A 15,446-nucleotide genomic window follows, 5' to 3' on the forward strand; every position below is an offset into this window, starting at 1 on the left:
CGTAGAGTTCTCTCTGTTAAATTTGGCGTTGATTGCGGTTCCTATGACTTGGGTCGGTTTTGAAAAAGTTCTGCGGCATTCTCAAACTGTAGGTTATTTCTCGGCCAATTGCTCCAGTACTCTGCGACCAGCGGTTACAAATGTCATCCTGTATTATTTGTTACAAGGCGACACTACGGCCATCCATACACATATTGCCATAAGTAGTAATTAAAGTAGTCACGGAATTAGACACCTTGAATAATTCAATTCCCAAGAACAATCAAGTAAGCTATTTTGGACTGTAGCAACAAGATAAGCAGGCATCGTGAACGCCGTCTGTTTATCGGAATTGTGACATTGCCGCTAGTCTGGAACAAGTCTTCCGACTCTACTGTAGAGCTTGCGAAACTGTGGAACTCAGTTTATTAGTAACCAGCCGCTAGTCACAATTTTAGCTGTTATGCAGCCCGTTTGCTCAATCGGGCAATTCTTGGAATTGGGGCACCGATCCTTCGCGCCACAAATGCCAGCCATCCATCACTGTACTCGTATGTCATCGCTCGAATAGTTGAATGCTAATGCGCTTTAGTTAAAGAATACGATTTAGAACGGTCCTGACAAATGTGATGCAAAACTAACTATATCCCGGATGGAATCATTTGGTCAACCTCCAGGCTGATTAATTTGAAGATAGATTCTCTTTGATAGCATTTCAAATCATAGCAATGAAAGATACTCTGCGTGAATGGAAATAGATAAGTACCTGGGCACGCACCTGCCATGAATAGAAGAAATCACTCGACACACACATCATCTACAAATCACTTCAACTACAACACCCATTGTCTCAACATCAAAAAAAAAAAAAAAAAAAAGGATTATTCTTTTGATCTTTTTGAATTGTTTACTGTAAAAAAATGGCCGTCAGCAGCAATCTTCTTGTCCTTACAGGAGCGACTGGCTTCTTGGGATTCAAAGTCTTGACCATTGCCCTTGCCGCCGGCCACAATGTCCGGCTTGTGGTCCGATCCGCCAGCAAGGCCAACAAGGTTCTCAACTCGCCGTCTGTCAAGGCTTTGAACCTTGGCGAAGAGAGGCTCTCATTCGTCGTTGTTGAGGATATGGAAGCTCCAAATGCATTTGACGAGGCAGTCAAGGGAGCAACATATGTGATCCACTGTGCTTCTCCAATTCCCAGCTTTGGTGGTGAAGCCCCTCCTACGCCTGAACAATATGACGAGTTTTTCGTTCAGGCTGCTCGCCGATCAACCATTGGGCTCCTCGAAAGCAGCCGTAAGGCCGGCACTATTAAGCGTATTGTTATTACCAGCTCCTTGGTCGCCGTCACTCCTTTCCATTACTATCTCGGCCAAGGAGACGACAAGGTTTTCGACGCTGAGTACCGAATTCCTCTCGACAAGGGTCCCTATGGTTTTGAGTTTCAAGCCTACAGCGCCAGCAAGGCTGCTGCGTTGAATGATTCTGAGGCTTGGGTCAAGGAAAATAAGCCAAGTTTCGACCTGATTAGCGTTGTTCCTGGATGGATCTTTGGCGCTGACGAGCTGGCCACCACGGTTCAAGACTTCGAGTCAAGCTCTACAAATTCAGTTCTATTGGGGTTCCTCCGGGGTGGCCAATCCGATATTCCGTCAAACAGCAACTCAGTTCTGCTTGATGATGTCGCTCAGATTCATGTATTGGCTCTAGATCCGAAGATCCCTGGTAATCAGGCATACGTGACTGCAGCAGATGGAATTGATGGCATGGTGTGGGAAGATGGCATTAAAGTTCTCGAGGAGAACTTTCCTGAGGCGATCGCTAAAGGACTTGTCAAGACAACTGGAAAGCAGCCAACCCTTACTGTTCGCGTTGATGCTAAGAAGACTGAGGACACTTTTGGTATCAAGTTCGCTGGGTTTGATCAGCAAGTTAAGAGTCTGGTGAACCAGTGGATTGAGGTTGCCAAGGCCTAAAAAATGTATCTAAGCTAAATACCTAATTTTTTCAATCACCATAGAGCTTATTTAGACTCAAATATCAATACTTTGCAATAATCTTCTCTCAATCTGTCCAGGAATTTCACCCTGTGTCTTGTAACATATCTAAAAATACGGCCAAGAAGGCCCAATGAGAGTCGGTGGGTGACATGACTTCTATGCCATAGCTGGCTCTTCCAGGGAATAATTTGTGGATCATAAAGTATATATGGATTAGTAGATTTCACAAATGTCTTAGTAGACAAGTAGATTGCTAAAAGCATAAAATAGCATCCAGTCCATTCTTCTCATTGGCCATATCCGGCAGAGCGGCCATGCCATATCTGATAGACTAGCCTATCTCTCATGTAGATCGGCCGGCAATGTATCCGATCTCAAGCCCTCCCAGTTCATGTACCATCTCTTTGGGAGATTCTTAGTCCACTGATCTGCCAGAGGCTGGTTGGTGTGTTTCTTTACAGGGGCGCACTAACTGAACGCATCTACACTCACACTCTTCACAGAGATGTTATATTCTCTTACGCGGACTGCTGTACCAGGTGGTTTTTTGGAGATATAGACACAACGCGATATTATCTTTTTAATTATATTATTATCTTTTTAATTATATAAAGGCTCCCTTGTTCTGTGCAAGCTAATTTTTCCTCTTTAGGTAATCTTTTAGGAATTCCTCTGAAATATAGAATTCATGTGATAATCAATCCTAACTGCGAGTGAAATTACGTCAATGTATTAATTTTAAAGCATTGTTGCCATGTAAAGCGCTATCCGGATTCTACGAAAGTAAAAGATCGCTCAAAATGGGAAAAGGACGACCAGTATTCATATATAATTGTCTGAGAATTATCGTTTATATTAATTAAGCATCAAGGCAATAGTAAATACTGAAGCAAGCATACGCAGGTGTTGATCGCCAGAGCTGCCTGTCATTGTCCCTGAAGCAAACAAACTGTCGCTGTTGGTTATTGCCAGTTCCTGCATACTGGCCGAAGCTGAAGCTTCCACCTTGGATGTGGGTCGTAAAGGTGTTCCCAGTTGCAAAGCTACCAGTGTAAGAGTTACCCTCCCAAGTAACTAAACCTTTTGAGCTGGAAGCAAAGGCTATGTTTTGAGAAAACGGTGCCGAGCTTGACTGAGAGTCATCTGGGTAATAGGCGATAACGCTGGAGAATGCCGAGTTAACATCAGGGCCACAATTAGCAAGATGAACTCCCCTATAGATAAATAGTGCTATTAGCCACAGAACAAGTTATTTGGTATTAGCTGAAACATACTCGCCAGCTATAGCGCTGGGAACAAAAAGAGCGACTGCCGCCAGGAGAACAGCGTTGGGCTTGAACATTGTGGAGGACCGATGAAAAAGGAATAAGATAGAGTTGCTCCTAATTGAAATTAAGCAAGTGGTATTTGGAGAGTCTTTATATAACTTATTGTGCTCTCTAGTGCATCTGTAACTATTCCTATATTTAGAACCTCGTGAACGAAAGCGAGATTATAGACTCATAGTGCGGGTGCCCCTAGTCCTTTTTTTGTGCATAAGTTTCAAGGCTTTTGCGCACACCGCAACAAACAAAATAACATTAGCACATAGAGATCAGTTAGAGTCCATGAAGCGGGAAGCTAAAATAGCGCCATTCGAACCCACCAATTGTATATGAGCCGCAGACGAGCGAAAATATGACACGCAAATCCACCAATTACATATGATCGTATTATGCTTTTTCTTTCCACCTTAGATGTGCGGAGAAAAGCAACATACAAGGTAAGAACAAAATTTTCGCATGTCTGGGATAATTGTCAGAACCTCCCATAGTATGAGAGGTTCGTAAGTTATCTCTAGACTGATGTTGCTCATAGTGTAAAAGACTGTTCGCATTCAGTGGATAATAAATATACATATTGCTGTCTAGCTTGTTTTTCGCATAGGCTGCGAGAATAATAAATATTCCTTAAAAGCAAGAAAACTGGTCTGCTTATCTATTTGGCAACCATTTATCGACTGTTTACCAGCGAAAACCAGCGTCTATACATGCTCTTTTTAACCCTTTCGAGTTATCATGAGATACTTCCCCGTCTCTTTTATGCAACAATTACAGCGCCCTCCATCAAATACATACAACTATAGATAATTGCAAGTTCGAGGCCTTGCCAAAGCATTTGTCATGTCAACAGCAAGTGTTGATCGCGATCAAAAAGAGGCCGTCATACAGTTAATACAACCAGTTATTATATCAATCCGGTGTAAAAGACCACAACACAGCCTCCTTCACATCAGCGGTAATACAAGTTTAGAACTGTTAATAAACTAGCTGCGTCTTCTTACTGGGTAGTTGCAGCCTCATCATTTAGCTAGTCTCTTATGCGACGCTTATAGATTATTGATTACTTGACACTTTAGTGGGGCAGTTGTCTGGCTCATAACTGTTGTAGAATATTACCCGCTATCGGGTCTCTACTAGTGCAGACTCCTGAACTAACAGTCACGCTTAATTTCCTTAACCCCGGTACTCCGTACCAATGGAATCCACTCGAGTTTTGGCACCACATCATATTGTAATTGCCTACTACGTCTCAGTGCTTATGCTTCATTGCCTCCGATTATCTAGTCTTATGACCATTAGCTATCAGTTATCAGTCCAAGGCACGTCTACATGAGCTAAATGCAATGGTCTTCCCAAGCCCTGGTTGCCAAACCTGCCGAAAACGCAGAGTCAAGGTAAATAATGAGCTGAAGTCATTTCCGCCATGGAAAAACTAATCATTGGTAATTTATGACACAAACTATAGTGTGACTGCACCAGACCTCTGTGCCGAAGATGTCAGACTGGCGACAGGAGATGCACCTGGAACTCGGACGAGCAGACAGGTTTGCACTTTAGAAGTGAAAACGCGTTTGCTATGGGCCGTCGGCGACGTCCACCCAAGACAAATAACAATCCAGCTGCACTACCTACTGGCTCAGTTTCAGGCTCTATTTTATCACCGGTAGAAAAAAGCCGCAGAATTCAGCCAGCGCTATCGCTACCACTGGAGATACACGCACTCTATTATTATGCAGAGAGCGTTTCTATGAAAAGATACATGTTAGGTGATGCTTGCTATGAATACAGTTCACACGTGCTACATCACTGGGAGTTGGCTGAGCCGGGCTCTTGTCTTCGTCTTGCGCTGACGGCTTATTCGCATGCTGTAATCGGGCGGAACAGGGGCGTGAGACAAGCTCTTAGCCTTGCCCAAAAAGTATATGCAAAGGCTGTGAGGGAGATCCAGAAGGCGACGAGGAGAATATCGGGCGATACGATAGATCAGGTGATGCTAGCCATGATGCTAATGGGCAGTTATGAGAATGTCATGTACTTTTTGAGAGACTCTACATCACTACCTCGTGATGCTGTCGGCTCCCGTTTCTGGAAGTACATCTGCCATGAGAAGGGCGCAGGAAGTCTTCTCAATGTACGCCGTGAGAGCGGCTTCGCAGCAAATACGGACTTGGATAAGGCGATCCGACAAAATTGTGTAAGTAGACCTTGCAACTGACACTACAGATTGTAGGCCACGTGCTGTATGCTGACATGCAGCTCATAAAGCTTCGTATCATTATCCTTCGTGGAGCAGCTATGGCAGCCTGGGTAGAGGATGGCCGGATCTGGGGCGAAGAAGGATATGAGCTAGGACTGGATTCGCTCATGATTCGTGTCTTGATTTTGAGGAATAAGTCAGTGTCTTCCCTAAGGGGTATAGATACAGTAAAACCAGAAATCATTGATGAGGTCAAGTCGATTGCTATGGAATCCTATACGCTCGACTATGATCTCGCTTTGTGGGCTCTAAGTCTTCCACAAGACTGGAATTTTCACGTTAGCTGGACACACTCCCAGCCGGGCTCAAACGCGACTGGCGCTCGTGTGCATATCCCGTCGCATAGTTACCCTTCAGTCGGCCACGCGTCAATATGGAATCGATACCGGGCTCTTCGGTTAATCGCAAACAGTATTCAGAAACGAGCCCTCGGCGCACTTCAGTCACTCTTTAATGATTCCTTTCTCGACGTGGATATGCAGAGATGCCAGGATAACATTAATAAGCTTGCTATAGACCTGTGCTATGGTGCAGAGTTTTCGGTCAGCTGTCAAAACCCTCCAAGAGGTGCTGAGGCTACCACGCAACTTAATATTCCTCATCCAAGTGTAGCTGCATTATTGGCATGGCCGTTAACTGTGGCCGTGAGCGTTGACGCCGTCCAGCCTCCAGAGAAGTCTCGGCTAAAGGGTATCTTAAGGACCGTTGCTCGTTCTTTGGGACACACACAGCTTGAATCCGTCTGCGATCAGGGGGAATACAATATCTGACCTTTGCTGTGGCTTAAGATAACAATGTTGGCAACTAGAAATTTTGAATCATCGCCTATTATTCTAGCGGTGATTATAATGGGATCAGAGGATGAGAATACTCTATACATGATTATCTCTACGAGTGAAAACTCGCATAATATCAAGAAATATCTATTACATGCAATGCATCTCGGAAGATAAATTCAATGCCGAGAGATCAGAACTCTTGGTATCATTTTTTACAATTACATACTCATTAAATAATTATATTAACAGTATCTATTCAAGTTAATCTTTACCCTAGTCTTCAAATTAGCTCATTCAAATTAGCTCATCATGTTAGAATGAACCGAAGGCTCATCATCCGGAGGTCGTCAAGATTCGAATACATTCGGCAAATTAGTCACTCGCCTGTCAAATTCGAAAATGTGCTCCAAGTTGCGGAGGTGGCGGGAGTATCGGGTTTAAGCTGAAGATATGTCCCGCTATCTTATCTTTGTGTGCCCATAAATCTCCGTATAAGAAAAAAAGAAATAATAATTTTCTAAAAAGCTGGCGAAGTACTACGGTTTCGATGCTTAGGTTCAACCTAGTTGCAGGGTATTAGTGCGATCGACTTGATTCCTCTGTGAAGTCACTAGACACGCCCTTGTATGAGAGCTAAACCCTTTTTAGATAAATGCGCGAGGTCTCCATATTTCTCTGTTTGTCAGCTCAGCCATCTGTAGCATCAATTGAGTAAAAGAAATCTGCCATGATCGAAATGAAGAAGGGCTGAGGGCAATGATGGACTTTGGCCAGCTAATTCCGGCTTTGAATCAATTTGCTACATATTAAGAGTTGAGAATATACGTGACGGACTTATCGGATGTTATAGCCTCTAAATTTCAGGAAATATTCAATTAGAATGTGTATAAAAAAGAACTGGGCCAAGTGACTATTGCCCGTGTTTCTATAAACAACAACCATAGTCCATTATATCTAGGCTTTATTGCCAAGTTCCTACCATTCAGAAATACATGACTGCTCATTAAAAAAGTCTCACTTTTTTTTTTTAAACACCCAGGCTCAGTGAAATCGATTCGTACGCCACTGAACCAATGGCCCCTTCGCTACCCCCAGCGCTCCAGAAGAGCCTTGATGAAACTCGAGTTGAGTATGTAAAACTCGGCACATCAGGCCTTCGCGTCTCTGTGCCAATTCTAGGAACCATGTCCTTTGGCTCATCTAAGTGGATGCCATGGGTGCTCGACGAAGATGATTCCATCGAGATGCTCAAAGCTGCCTACGATCGAGGATTAAACACATGGGACACTGCAGACATGTACTCAAATGGTATTAGTGAGGAAGTTATTGGAAAGGCAATGAAGAAACACAATATTCCACGTGAGAGAGTTGTCATCATGACCAAGTGTTTCATCGCTGTGGCTGATCAGCCGGATGTTTTTGCTGGTCCGTGGCAACGAGAGATGTCACAGATGAAGGATTATGTCAATCGAGCAGGTATGTCATTACCCAATTCATGAGCCTGCCAATGAGTGGGTGGCCTAGATACATGAAGCTAACCATATTTTCGATAGGTCTCTCCCGATCCGCCATATTCAAGGCCGTCGATGCATCCCTTCAACGCCTCGGGACTGATTACATCGATCTATTCATGGTGCATCGATTCGACCCTTCCACTCCGATTGAAGAGACAATGAGAGCTCTACACGATCTAGTTGTGTCTGGAAAAATAAGATACATTGGCGCCTCCTCGATGTGGGCAACGCAGTTTGCGCGCATGCAATCCCTGGCTGAGAAGAACGGCTGGACCAAGTTCATTAGTATGCAGAACTACTATAACTTGTGCTACCGCGAAGAAGAGCGGGAGATGAATCGGTACTGCAATGAAACGGGTGTGGGAATCATGCCATGGTCGCCCAACTTTGGCGGTAAGTTGGCGAGACCACTCGGAGATGCGACCTCCATGAGAGCACAGATGCCTTCACCAACCGGCAACAGCCTTACCAAAGAAGATGAGGAGATCATCCATCGGGTAGAGGAATTGGCTACCAAGAAAGATTGGAAGATGAGCCAGGTCTCTCTCTCCTGGCTTCGCAGCAAGGGCGCGGTACCCATTGTTGGCTTGGACTCGTTGCTTAGACTCGAGGAAGCTTGTGACCTGCGCGGGAAGGAATTGACAGCCGACGAAATCAAATTCGTAGAAGAGCCGTACATACCCAAGAATATTGTTGGCCATGTCTAATGGTACAAAACTGCAAACGATGGTATTGAAAGTTTTAGGGAGGTTGAACCATCCCTCTATTGCTATTATCGAAGTTAGAGCGTATTGGTTGGAGGTTGATGTGAGCAAGGAGCAAGGAAAACCTCAGCAATAAACCACAACTAAATGAAGTCTTGAATCAACTCTATTTGTAAGTGGATACTTAAATATGAATAAAGATTATCTATTATGTGTTTTCATAAACTAAATCATCATGATCTCATTTGGAGAGTTGAGTTATAAGCTGGGTCTGCACTATAATAAGCGCATAAGATGTAAGTAGTGGAAAATCTGGGGTCTTGTTTTTTTTTATCAAGGTTCAGGGTCTGCTTTTTTAGAGTGCTGAGGTTCCGTATATAGATCCTCATAAGCTATTGAACAAACAATTCACTTACATACCTATCATAGATGATATGACTGCGTTGTTTTAAACGGTATTAATATAATGTTTTTCTCCTTGTTCAATAATTTTGCTTAACAAATTGCCAAATTCTTAACGAAAAAAAGATAAGCTCCAAGCTTCCTCCTTGGGGTATATAGCTAGGGTATGCAAAATGTAATTTTTGGTCCAATAATTAGGAAATGCAGATTTCGATCACCTGTTCTTCATTATGGAGACTCGATGTGCTGTGGCTGTTTGCTCTTTGAATCGATTGTCTTAGTGGCAAAAGAGACAAAATATACAAGGACGATAACTCCAGCAACTACGGAGTATGCAATGATCAAGCCTTTCGACTGATAGGCAAGCTGTAGACCCAAACCGCCGTTGACGATGCCAACAATCAGCAGAGAGCGACCATAACAGATGTAGACATAGCTGATAATGCCACGAGACTGGTTCTTAACAGAGTAATTGTGGTGAAGCCATCCAAAGATAGGCAGGATGGCAAGAAGGGCCACAATAATGGTGCCCATTGAGTGTGGGCCTGGTCAAAGAACTAGAGAGCCAGACGATTGACCACCTGCAATTTTCATGTAGACAGAGGTCTTTACTTACAATGTCTAGACGTTTAGCGGCGGTAACGCCCAGGCCAAATCCTGCCCACATGCCCAAGAAAGTGATCACCTGCCAAGCAGCGTGAAGGTACCACTTTCCGATCAGTAGCATGAGAACAAAACCAATAGGGTAGAGGCAGGAGAAAACGATGGACATTATGATCCCATGGGCACAGATGAGGGTCTTGGTTGAAGGATCGCTAGATTTGGTAAGAGTAACAGCGCCAGGGGTGCCACTGGAGTTGGAGCTCGAAGAAGTTCCCACGAAAGGGCTTGAATCGGAGCTGATACTAGCAGCCGACATGTCGACGTTGAACTGGCTCGTGTCGTCGTGTATTGTAAGCACTGCCGAAGGACTTGGCTCATCGAGGGCCGAACCAGACTTCCAAGCCGCAATCCAGCCCGTTGAGCCCGTCAAATCAATGTCGATACATCTGCTGCACTTGACGTTGACTACCATGTTGCCGTCCACTACTCCAGAGCCGGTCAAGAGCATGACGTCGCTTCTCGACTCATAAGTTGGCATAACGTGGTCCGCGCCAGGTCGTGTGCTCAGCGTGACGTTCCCTTGCCGTCCTGATACATAATGAACATGCTAGAGTCGGGCATCGAGCTACAAATGCCGAGGCCAACCCATTGTTTAGAGGTGGGAGCCTTGAGCTGGAAGTCAACATTGCTAGAGCCGGCCTTTGCGGAGGATTCTGGTACGCCCCATTGGAAGCAGACGTTTGCCGTGGCGCAGAATGAAATGGCGGCAGCTGAGACTGTGACAGCTTTTGGAGACTCTGTTAGTATAAACTAGCCATTAAAAGACTCAACATTGAAAATTTACTCAAAGCAACGGCAAAAGTTGCAGTCGCATTTTGTGGCAGCCTCATATTGAATTAAATTTGCTAGTAATGTGTATTGATTAGCTAAATTGGACCCGAGGCAACAAATGGACGTTTGGTGTGATCTGAGATGTAAAGAGTGGAATAATCTCGACTTATAAGACAACCCACAGATTGTGTGGCCGAAGGCGTCTAAACAAAACTTGCTTGGGTTTGTTTCCAGTCATGACCAAGCCTCAACGGGATAGAATAATATTCGGCATGCGGAACTATCCAGTGGCAATGGATGTTGCGTACCACTAACCACACCTCGCCATAGCACTGACGATAGCTATCGCACCTGTCACATGTAGCGGCAGTTATCTGAGAGGAAATATCAAGCATTACAACAATCAATAGAAAAGGCCCCTATTCATCGGAGAGACACATGAATCTTTATATAGTTCTCTACTCTCGGTTCTAGAGCCATCTTCCCGAGCCGGAAATTTAGAGGCCTACCTGAGAATGAAGCCAGCCAATAGAGAGGGTTCGTCGGAGTTAGTTGCGAACAATCTAAACTCTGGCGAGAATCCGACACAGGTCACACAATTCTGCACGTTACTAAATATTAAAAAAGAGAAAAATCCCATGCAGCTTAGGTTGGAAATAGCAGAAAGGAAATTGGAGAGTACAAGACAGTGCAGCCTGTTAAGTATAGAGTCTATTATAAGACAGCGCTCATTGGAGCGACTCATACTGTGATCAAAGAAACCAATATGGTGCTAGATAATCTGGATAACGTTGCTAATTTTGCTAGAGCGAAGACTAATTGAGAGTCGGCATCTGTATATACTAGGATACCCTTTTCTAGATTAGACTACCAAGTGAGGAATGACGCTCTAAGAATTATAGAAACAGGCTGATGCGCAACGTTTTTATAAATGCTGGACTGCCCGAATACTTAGCCTGGAATTTTTATAGTACTCGGATACAGTAGTTATCTTGCATTTTAGATCCAAGGGATTCACACTATGCCGTCACCCATTAAAGATAAAATTCACTGGGCCGTTTTGACTCTTATTGTAGTAAGATTCAATTATCAGGCGCTATAGATCTTTTAATGACTGTGATTGACGGAATCATAGGCCTGGCTGGATACGTATGCGTAAGAACACTAAAGTTACTAAAAGGCTTACAAAGCGGCTGACGCCTACTTAAACCAGGGTAACAAACTCAATAGCAGTACTAAACTATTTAGCCATAGTAATTATTGACTTTTGTTTTGTTGTGTCGAGATAGTCCACTAGTAGATTCTAGGACTGGTAATATCCTCCCTCGCAGCGCTTCGGAAGGTTCACTTTAGCAGCGCCCGCTAACCAGTAAAAAAAGCCATCAAATTCCAGGCTATGTAATACGGATTCTGCCACAAGGCTGGGATTTGTGGCGCCGGGCCAGACTAGAATGGACTCGGAGGAACATTATAGCCGTTTCTTTTTGTATATGTCTCGTAATATAACAGTATTACACTCAAATGACATCGGGAGAGCATGGCTGTGCAATTACCAACTATGATGCCCATCATGAGGGCTGCCTACTGCACCTAATGGCATCTCTCTTCCGCTCTGGCAACAGAGTCAACCTATCCGCGTAAGCACAACAGCCAGCCCTTATAATCCTCCTTGCTGGTACTTAAGAAGAATGAGACGGCCCAACTGCATGCCGTTACTGGCCTCATATCCACTATATAGAGGTGGAAGAGTGGAATATGTTTCACCAGTCTGCCGCTATTCGACTTGTTACCAAACCAACGTATTGCCGACGAACAACGTCGGATCGACTTTTGGTCCGCAATTTGCAGGCTAACGATAGCACACTAGTACATTAATTGAAGCCCCATTAGATGCTGCACCAAGGAACCAATGAAAAGTCAAAATGGTGTCAGTGGCTACAAAGCCTACGGTATCTCGTATCAGTGTCCATCGCTGTGTAGAGTGCCTATTCCTGAGAAACCTGACCAGATATACGAGCTGGTAAGTATAGTAAGATTCCGTGTATCATGATCTATAGTTTCGGCCAAGCTTTTAAGCCATCAGCTTCCACAAGTAACGCTAACCACCACAGCTACAGAACCTTACGCCACAAAGCTACGTACGCAATGATCGATGCATCATAGCACGACGCCGGGGAAGGCAATGATTAGCTATCAGTCTGGGCAACGGTCTCTAGACCTAGAATACGAGGGCTTTCAACTATGATTTATAAATTGCTGGAGACAGCCACACATCCTTTACCAGAGCAATCGAACCGTCAAAAGTAAGCATACATTATTCAAAATCATCTGCCATGCGTTATACAAGCCTCAACCTCGCCATGTCGGCCGTGCTTGCTGCCATATCAGCATCTGCTGCTATCATCAGAGTCGAAGTTGGCCAGACCGGACTCAAATATACCCCTGATACTATCAAGGCCAACAAGGGAGACATCGTCGAGTTTCATTTCGATGGGATGCACAGTGTTGTCGCTGGCGATTTCAGCAAGCCTTGCACTCCGGCCACCAGTGGAGGATTCTACTCCGGCATATTGCCAACGGGTGATGAGGTTAGCCAGCATTGAAGCTATTGCTCTCTCCCCGAATCGGGTTACCCTTTCTCATGCCGAAACTGAGACCCATCGCATTGTGTTAGTTGGCTAACCTTACCTCACCAGACGTTCTTCTCGATTACTATTAATAACACCGATCCTGTGTTCTTCTACTGCGTTGTCGATTCGCACTGTCAGGGCGGCATGGTAGGCGTGATCAACCAAGGCTCTGACACACTCGACGCGTTTAGGACCGCTGCTTCAAACACGGACAGCAGTGTCAGCCCAAAGGCTGCATTTGGTGGCACTCTAAGCTCCAGCGCCGTGACGAGTGGAGGGGGGAGCTCCTCGACGCCTGCTTCCACTGAGTCAACTTCTGCTTCTACTGAAGCGTCCTCGGTGTCCACTACAGCTTCGAAAACGACAGCCTCGGGATCTTCCTCAAGCTCGCCGACCCATACCTCATCGAGTGCCAGTAAATATTTAACCGGTTCGATTGCTGGCGTGGCTTGTCTTGCCTTGGCTGTGGCTGGCATGCTAGCGTTGTAAACGGAAAAAGCCTGATTAAGGATCAAGAATTAAGTTGGTGGCGATGGACTCAGGTATCGGTTCCTCGGGATCATAATGGCATGTAATGGTTGATAAAGCTGTATGCTTTGTATATTAGGATGCAAATCTATGATAGTCGAGTGAGCCAATGTGGAAACATCATGATTCGAGAACTTGATGATACAGAAGAAGACAACACGTTCATTCTAAACTTTCCAAGTGCGTTCGGTAATGGCACGCATTGTAGAGGATCGGACTATTACATCCACCATAGTGAGTTACTAGACATATATGTCGGTGATAAGGATAAGAGAAAGAATAAAGTTGGTCACATTAATAATACAAGCATCCTAAGGACAGGTAGAGTTACTGTGAGCTACTTCAAGCAGATATGAAAGCATTATAACTTTACTCTCACGTTTAATATATACAAGAGCGAAATCTCGCCCAATTAATACAAAAATACTCATACCATTCTTAAACTACATATAAACCTATTATCCTAGTCTTGGTAAATATAGAGGTCGAGCATTATGGTCGAAACGGTCGTGGTATCTTCGACAGCCTTTGTGACTGCACATTTCTGATAACATGAGGCGGAATAGCTTGAGCCTGGGAGGGCGGCCGAGACTGAGGCCGACAAGGTCCATAGTCCAACTCCGTGGGATCCCTGTTGCTTGTGACCGTGTGGGGAGGCTGTCTACTTTGACTGGGAGTAGTACTACGTCGCCTCTCAGACGGGATCACAAGGCTCGGCTCTGGGTTACAGCAAGCTCTCCTAGATCTCAAGCTCTGGTCGTTATCTTTAGTGGCTGGTTCACGCACTGGTGTACTCCTAGCTTTGATGGGAGGCCGCTGGCTTGGAATGGGAGTAGCGCTGCGCAGCCCTTTGCTAGGGCTAATCGGGCTTGGTTCTGAGAGTTGGATACGTCTGTGTCCCAAGACGGCACCGTTGTTCCTAATGACTGGGTCATATGCTGATGTATTCTTAATCATGGTTGAAGGTTGTCGATCTTGACTATGGCGAGCAATACGCTGCCTCTCATTAGGATTGATCGCGTTTGGCTCTGCATAGTATGCCCCATATTTGTATCCGAAGAAGCGATCATCTTCAGTATCAGGATCATATGCCGGTGGATTCATACCGTAGTTTGTTACCGGCTCGCTAACCCTTCGCGTTTTGTGATCCTGGCCCATATTTGTTCGGAACGTTGGTGATTGTGGAGGCGACCATGGGTAATCTCTTACCCCATTGCCTGAAGCATCATACCCGCTGCTTGAATATTTTGTAGATATATGTAGATTTGTGGGCGCTGGCGCATTGCGGAAAGATTGATTACAGCTGTGATTTTGGGGCTGCTCAGGAATCCCAGACCTGTACTCCTTTTGTGCAGGTGATGGAGTTCGGGGAAGATATGCCGTGGGCTTCGACAAACTTTGGAATGCTTGTGGAATAGTGCCGTCATTACCATAGCTTAGGCTCCGCTCGTGGTTGTAGAGTCTGTACTCTGGTTGGAAAGGTGAGGGAGTTCGAGGAGGATACGGCGTTGTGTTGAAGTTCCATCCTACATTGCCGTGGTGATGACTCTGCTCAGTAGCATGGCCCTTGTACTCTTCTTGAAATGGCGCAGAGTCTCTAGATGGGGTATCGCCCCAGCTTTTACTCCTCTCAGGTGGTGATGCCAGCGCATAGTTACCGCTTTCAGTTTCATAGCTGCGGTCATGGTCTCTATGATTATTATCCCTTCCAGTAGTATAACCTTGAGTTGCATTTCCTCTTCCTTGAGAAGCCATCATCTCGCTGAGGCCCATGCAAATACTTCTCACTGCATCCTCAACATTGCCTTGTTGGAGCATCGCTGCTAGAGATGTTGGTGCTCCCCGTAACCATGTTTCAACTGATTGCGGTTGGGAAATGTTATCAGACTTTGTTTGT

General features: G+C 45.0%; 7 protein-coding genes across 7 annotated transcripts in view; 4 read left to right on the plus strand and 3 right to left on the minus strand.

Moving 5' to 3' along the window:
* Positions 1-805: 805 nt before the first annotated feature.
* GGI43DRAFT_431503 (NAD(P)-binding protein) lies at positions 806-1,955 on the plus strand (the record flags this gene model as incomplete). Its single annotated transcript, XM_083209415.1, has 1 exon — positions 806-1,955. The coding sequence occupies exon 1, from the start codon at positions 900-902 to the stop codon at positions 1,953-1,955; it is 1,056 nt and encodes a 351-aa protein (XP_083055743.1). The 5' UTR covers positions 806-899.
* An 883-nt stretch (positions 1,956-2,838) lies between these two features.
* On the minus strand, positions 2,839-3,497 carry GGI43DRAFT_431505 (uncharacterized protein; the record flags this gene model as incomplete). Its single annotated transcript, XM_083209416.1, has 2 exons — positions 3,254-3,497; positions 2,839-3,193 (listed from the first exon to the last, which is right to left on the minus strand). The coding sequence occupies exons 1-2, from the start codon at positions 3,319-3,321 to the stop codon at positions 2,839-2,841; spliced, it is 423 nt and encodes a 140-aa protein (XP_083055744.1). The 5' UTR covers positions 3,322-3,497.
* Positions 3,498-4,463: 966 nt separating this feature from the next.
* GGI43DRAFT_417508 (Zn(II)2Cys6 transcription factor domain-containing protein) lies at positions 4,464-6,826 on the plus strand. Its single transcript, XM_083207426.1, has 3 exons — positions 4,464-4,695; positions 4,767-5,495; positions 5,567-6,826. The coding sequence occupies exons 1-3, from the start codon at positions 4,645-4,647 to the stop codon at positions 6,326-6,328; spliced, it is 1,542 nt and encodes a 513-aa protein (XP_083055745.1). The 5' UTR covers positions 4,464-4,644; the 3' UTR covers positions 6,329-6,826.
* A 584-nt stretch (positions 6,827-7,410) lies between these two features.
* GGI43DRAFT_388308 (NADP-dependent oxidoreductase domain-containing protein) lies at positions 7,411-8,558 on the plus strand (the record flags this gene model as incomplete). The annotated part of the gene is made up of 2 exons (XM_083204050.1): positions 7,411-7,813; positions 7,891-8,558. The coding sequence occupies 2 exons, from the start codon at positions 7,411-7,413 to the stop codon at positions 8,556-8,558; spliced, it is 1,071 nt and encodes a 356-aa protein (XP_083055746.1).
* A 627-nt stretch (positions 8,559-9,185) lies between these two features.
* On the minus strand, positions 9,186-10,450 carry GGI43DRAFT_426070 (cytochrome and DOMON domain-containing protein; the record flags this gene model as incomplete). Its single annotated transcript, XM_083208587.1, has 4 exons — positions 9,186-9,502; positions 9,570-10,123; positions 10,156-10,357; positions 10,387-10,450. The coding sequence occupies 4 exons, from the start codon at positions 10,448-10,450 to the stop codon at positions 9,186-9,188; spliced, it is 1,137 nt and encodes a 378-aa protein (XP_083055747.1).
* Positions 10,451-12,751: 2,301 nt separating this feature from the next.
* Positions 12,752-13,510, plus strand: GGI43DRAFT_388311 (cupredoxin domain-containing protein; the record flags this gene model as incomplete). Its single annotated transcript, XM_083204051.1, has 2 exons — positions 12,752-12,979; positions 13,088-13,510. The coding sequence occupies 2 exons, from the start codon at positions 12,752-12,754 to the stop codon at positions 13,508-13,510; spliced, it is 651 nt and encodes a 216-aa protein (XP_083055748.1).
* A 531-nt stretch (positions 13,511-14,041) lies between these two features.
* GGI43DRAFT_388312 (5'-methylthioadenosine/S-adenosylhomocysteine nucleosidase family protein) overlaps positions 14,042-15,446 on the minus strand; it is a gene marked incomplete at both ends in the record, with an annotated part of 2,759 nt that continues 1,354 nt past the window's right edge. Inside the window, one exon of the mRNA XM_083204052.1 lies at positions 14,042-15,446. This exon is cut by the window's right edge and continues 193 nt beyond it. Within this exon, the coding sequence (XP_083055749.1) occupies positions 14,042-15,446 (1,405 nt within the window).

The sequence above is a fragment of the Trichoderma evansii genome (genome assembly GCF_050947405.1).
Source record: "Trichoderma evansii strain SZMC 28006 chromosome Unknown GGI43scaffold_31, whole genome shotgun sequence".
NCBI classification, from domain to species: Eukaryota; Fungi; Ascomycota; class Sordariomycetes; order Hypocreales; family Hypocreaceae; genus Trichoderma; species Trichoderma evansii.

Bases quoted from the DNA above. Each gene is read 5' to 3' on its own strand.
- GGI43DRAFT_417508 (XM_083207426.1), top strand. From the start codon at position 4,645: ATGGTCTTCCCAAGCCCTGGTTGCCAAACCTGCCGAAAACGCAGAGTC. The intron at 4,696-4,766 runs GTAAATAATGAG...CACAAACTATAG, and splicing joins GCCGAAAACGCAGAGTCAAG to TGTGACTGCACCAGACCTCT. The intron at 5,496-5,566 runs GTAAGTAGACCT...CAGCTCATAAAG, and splicing joins AGGCGATCCGACAAAATTGT to CTTCGTATCATTATCCTTCG.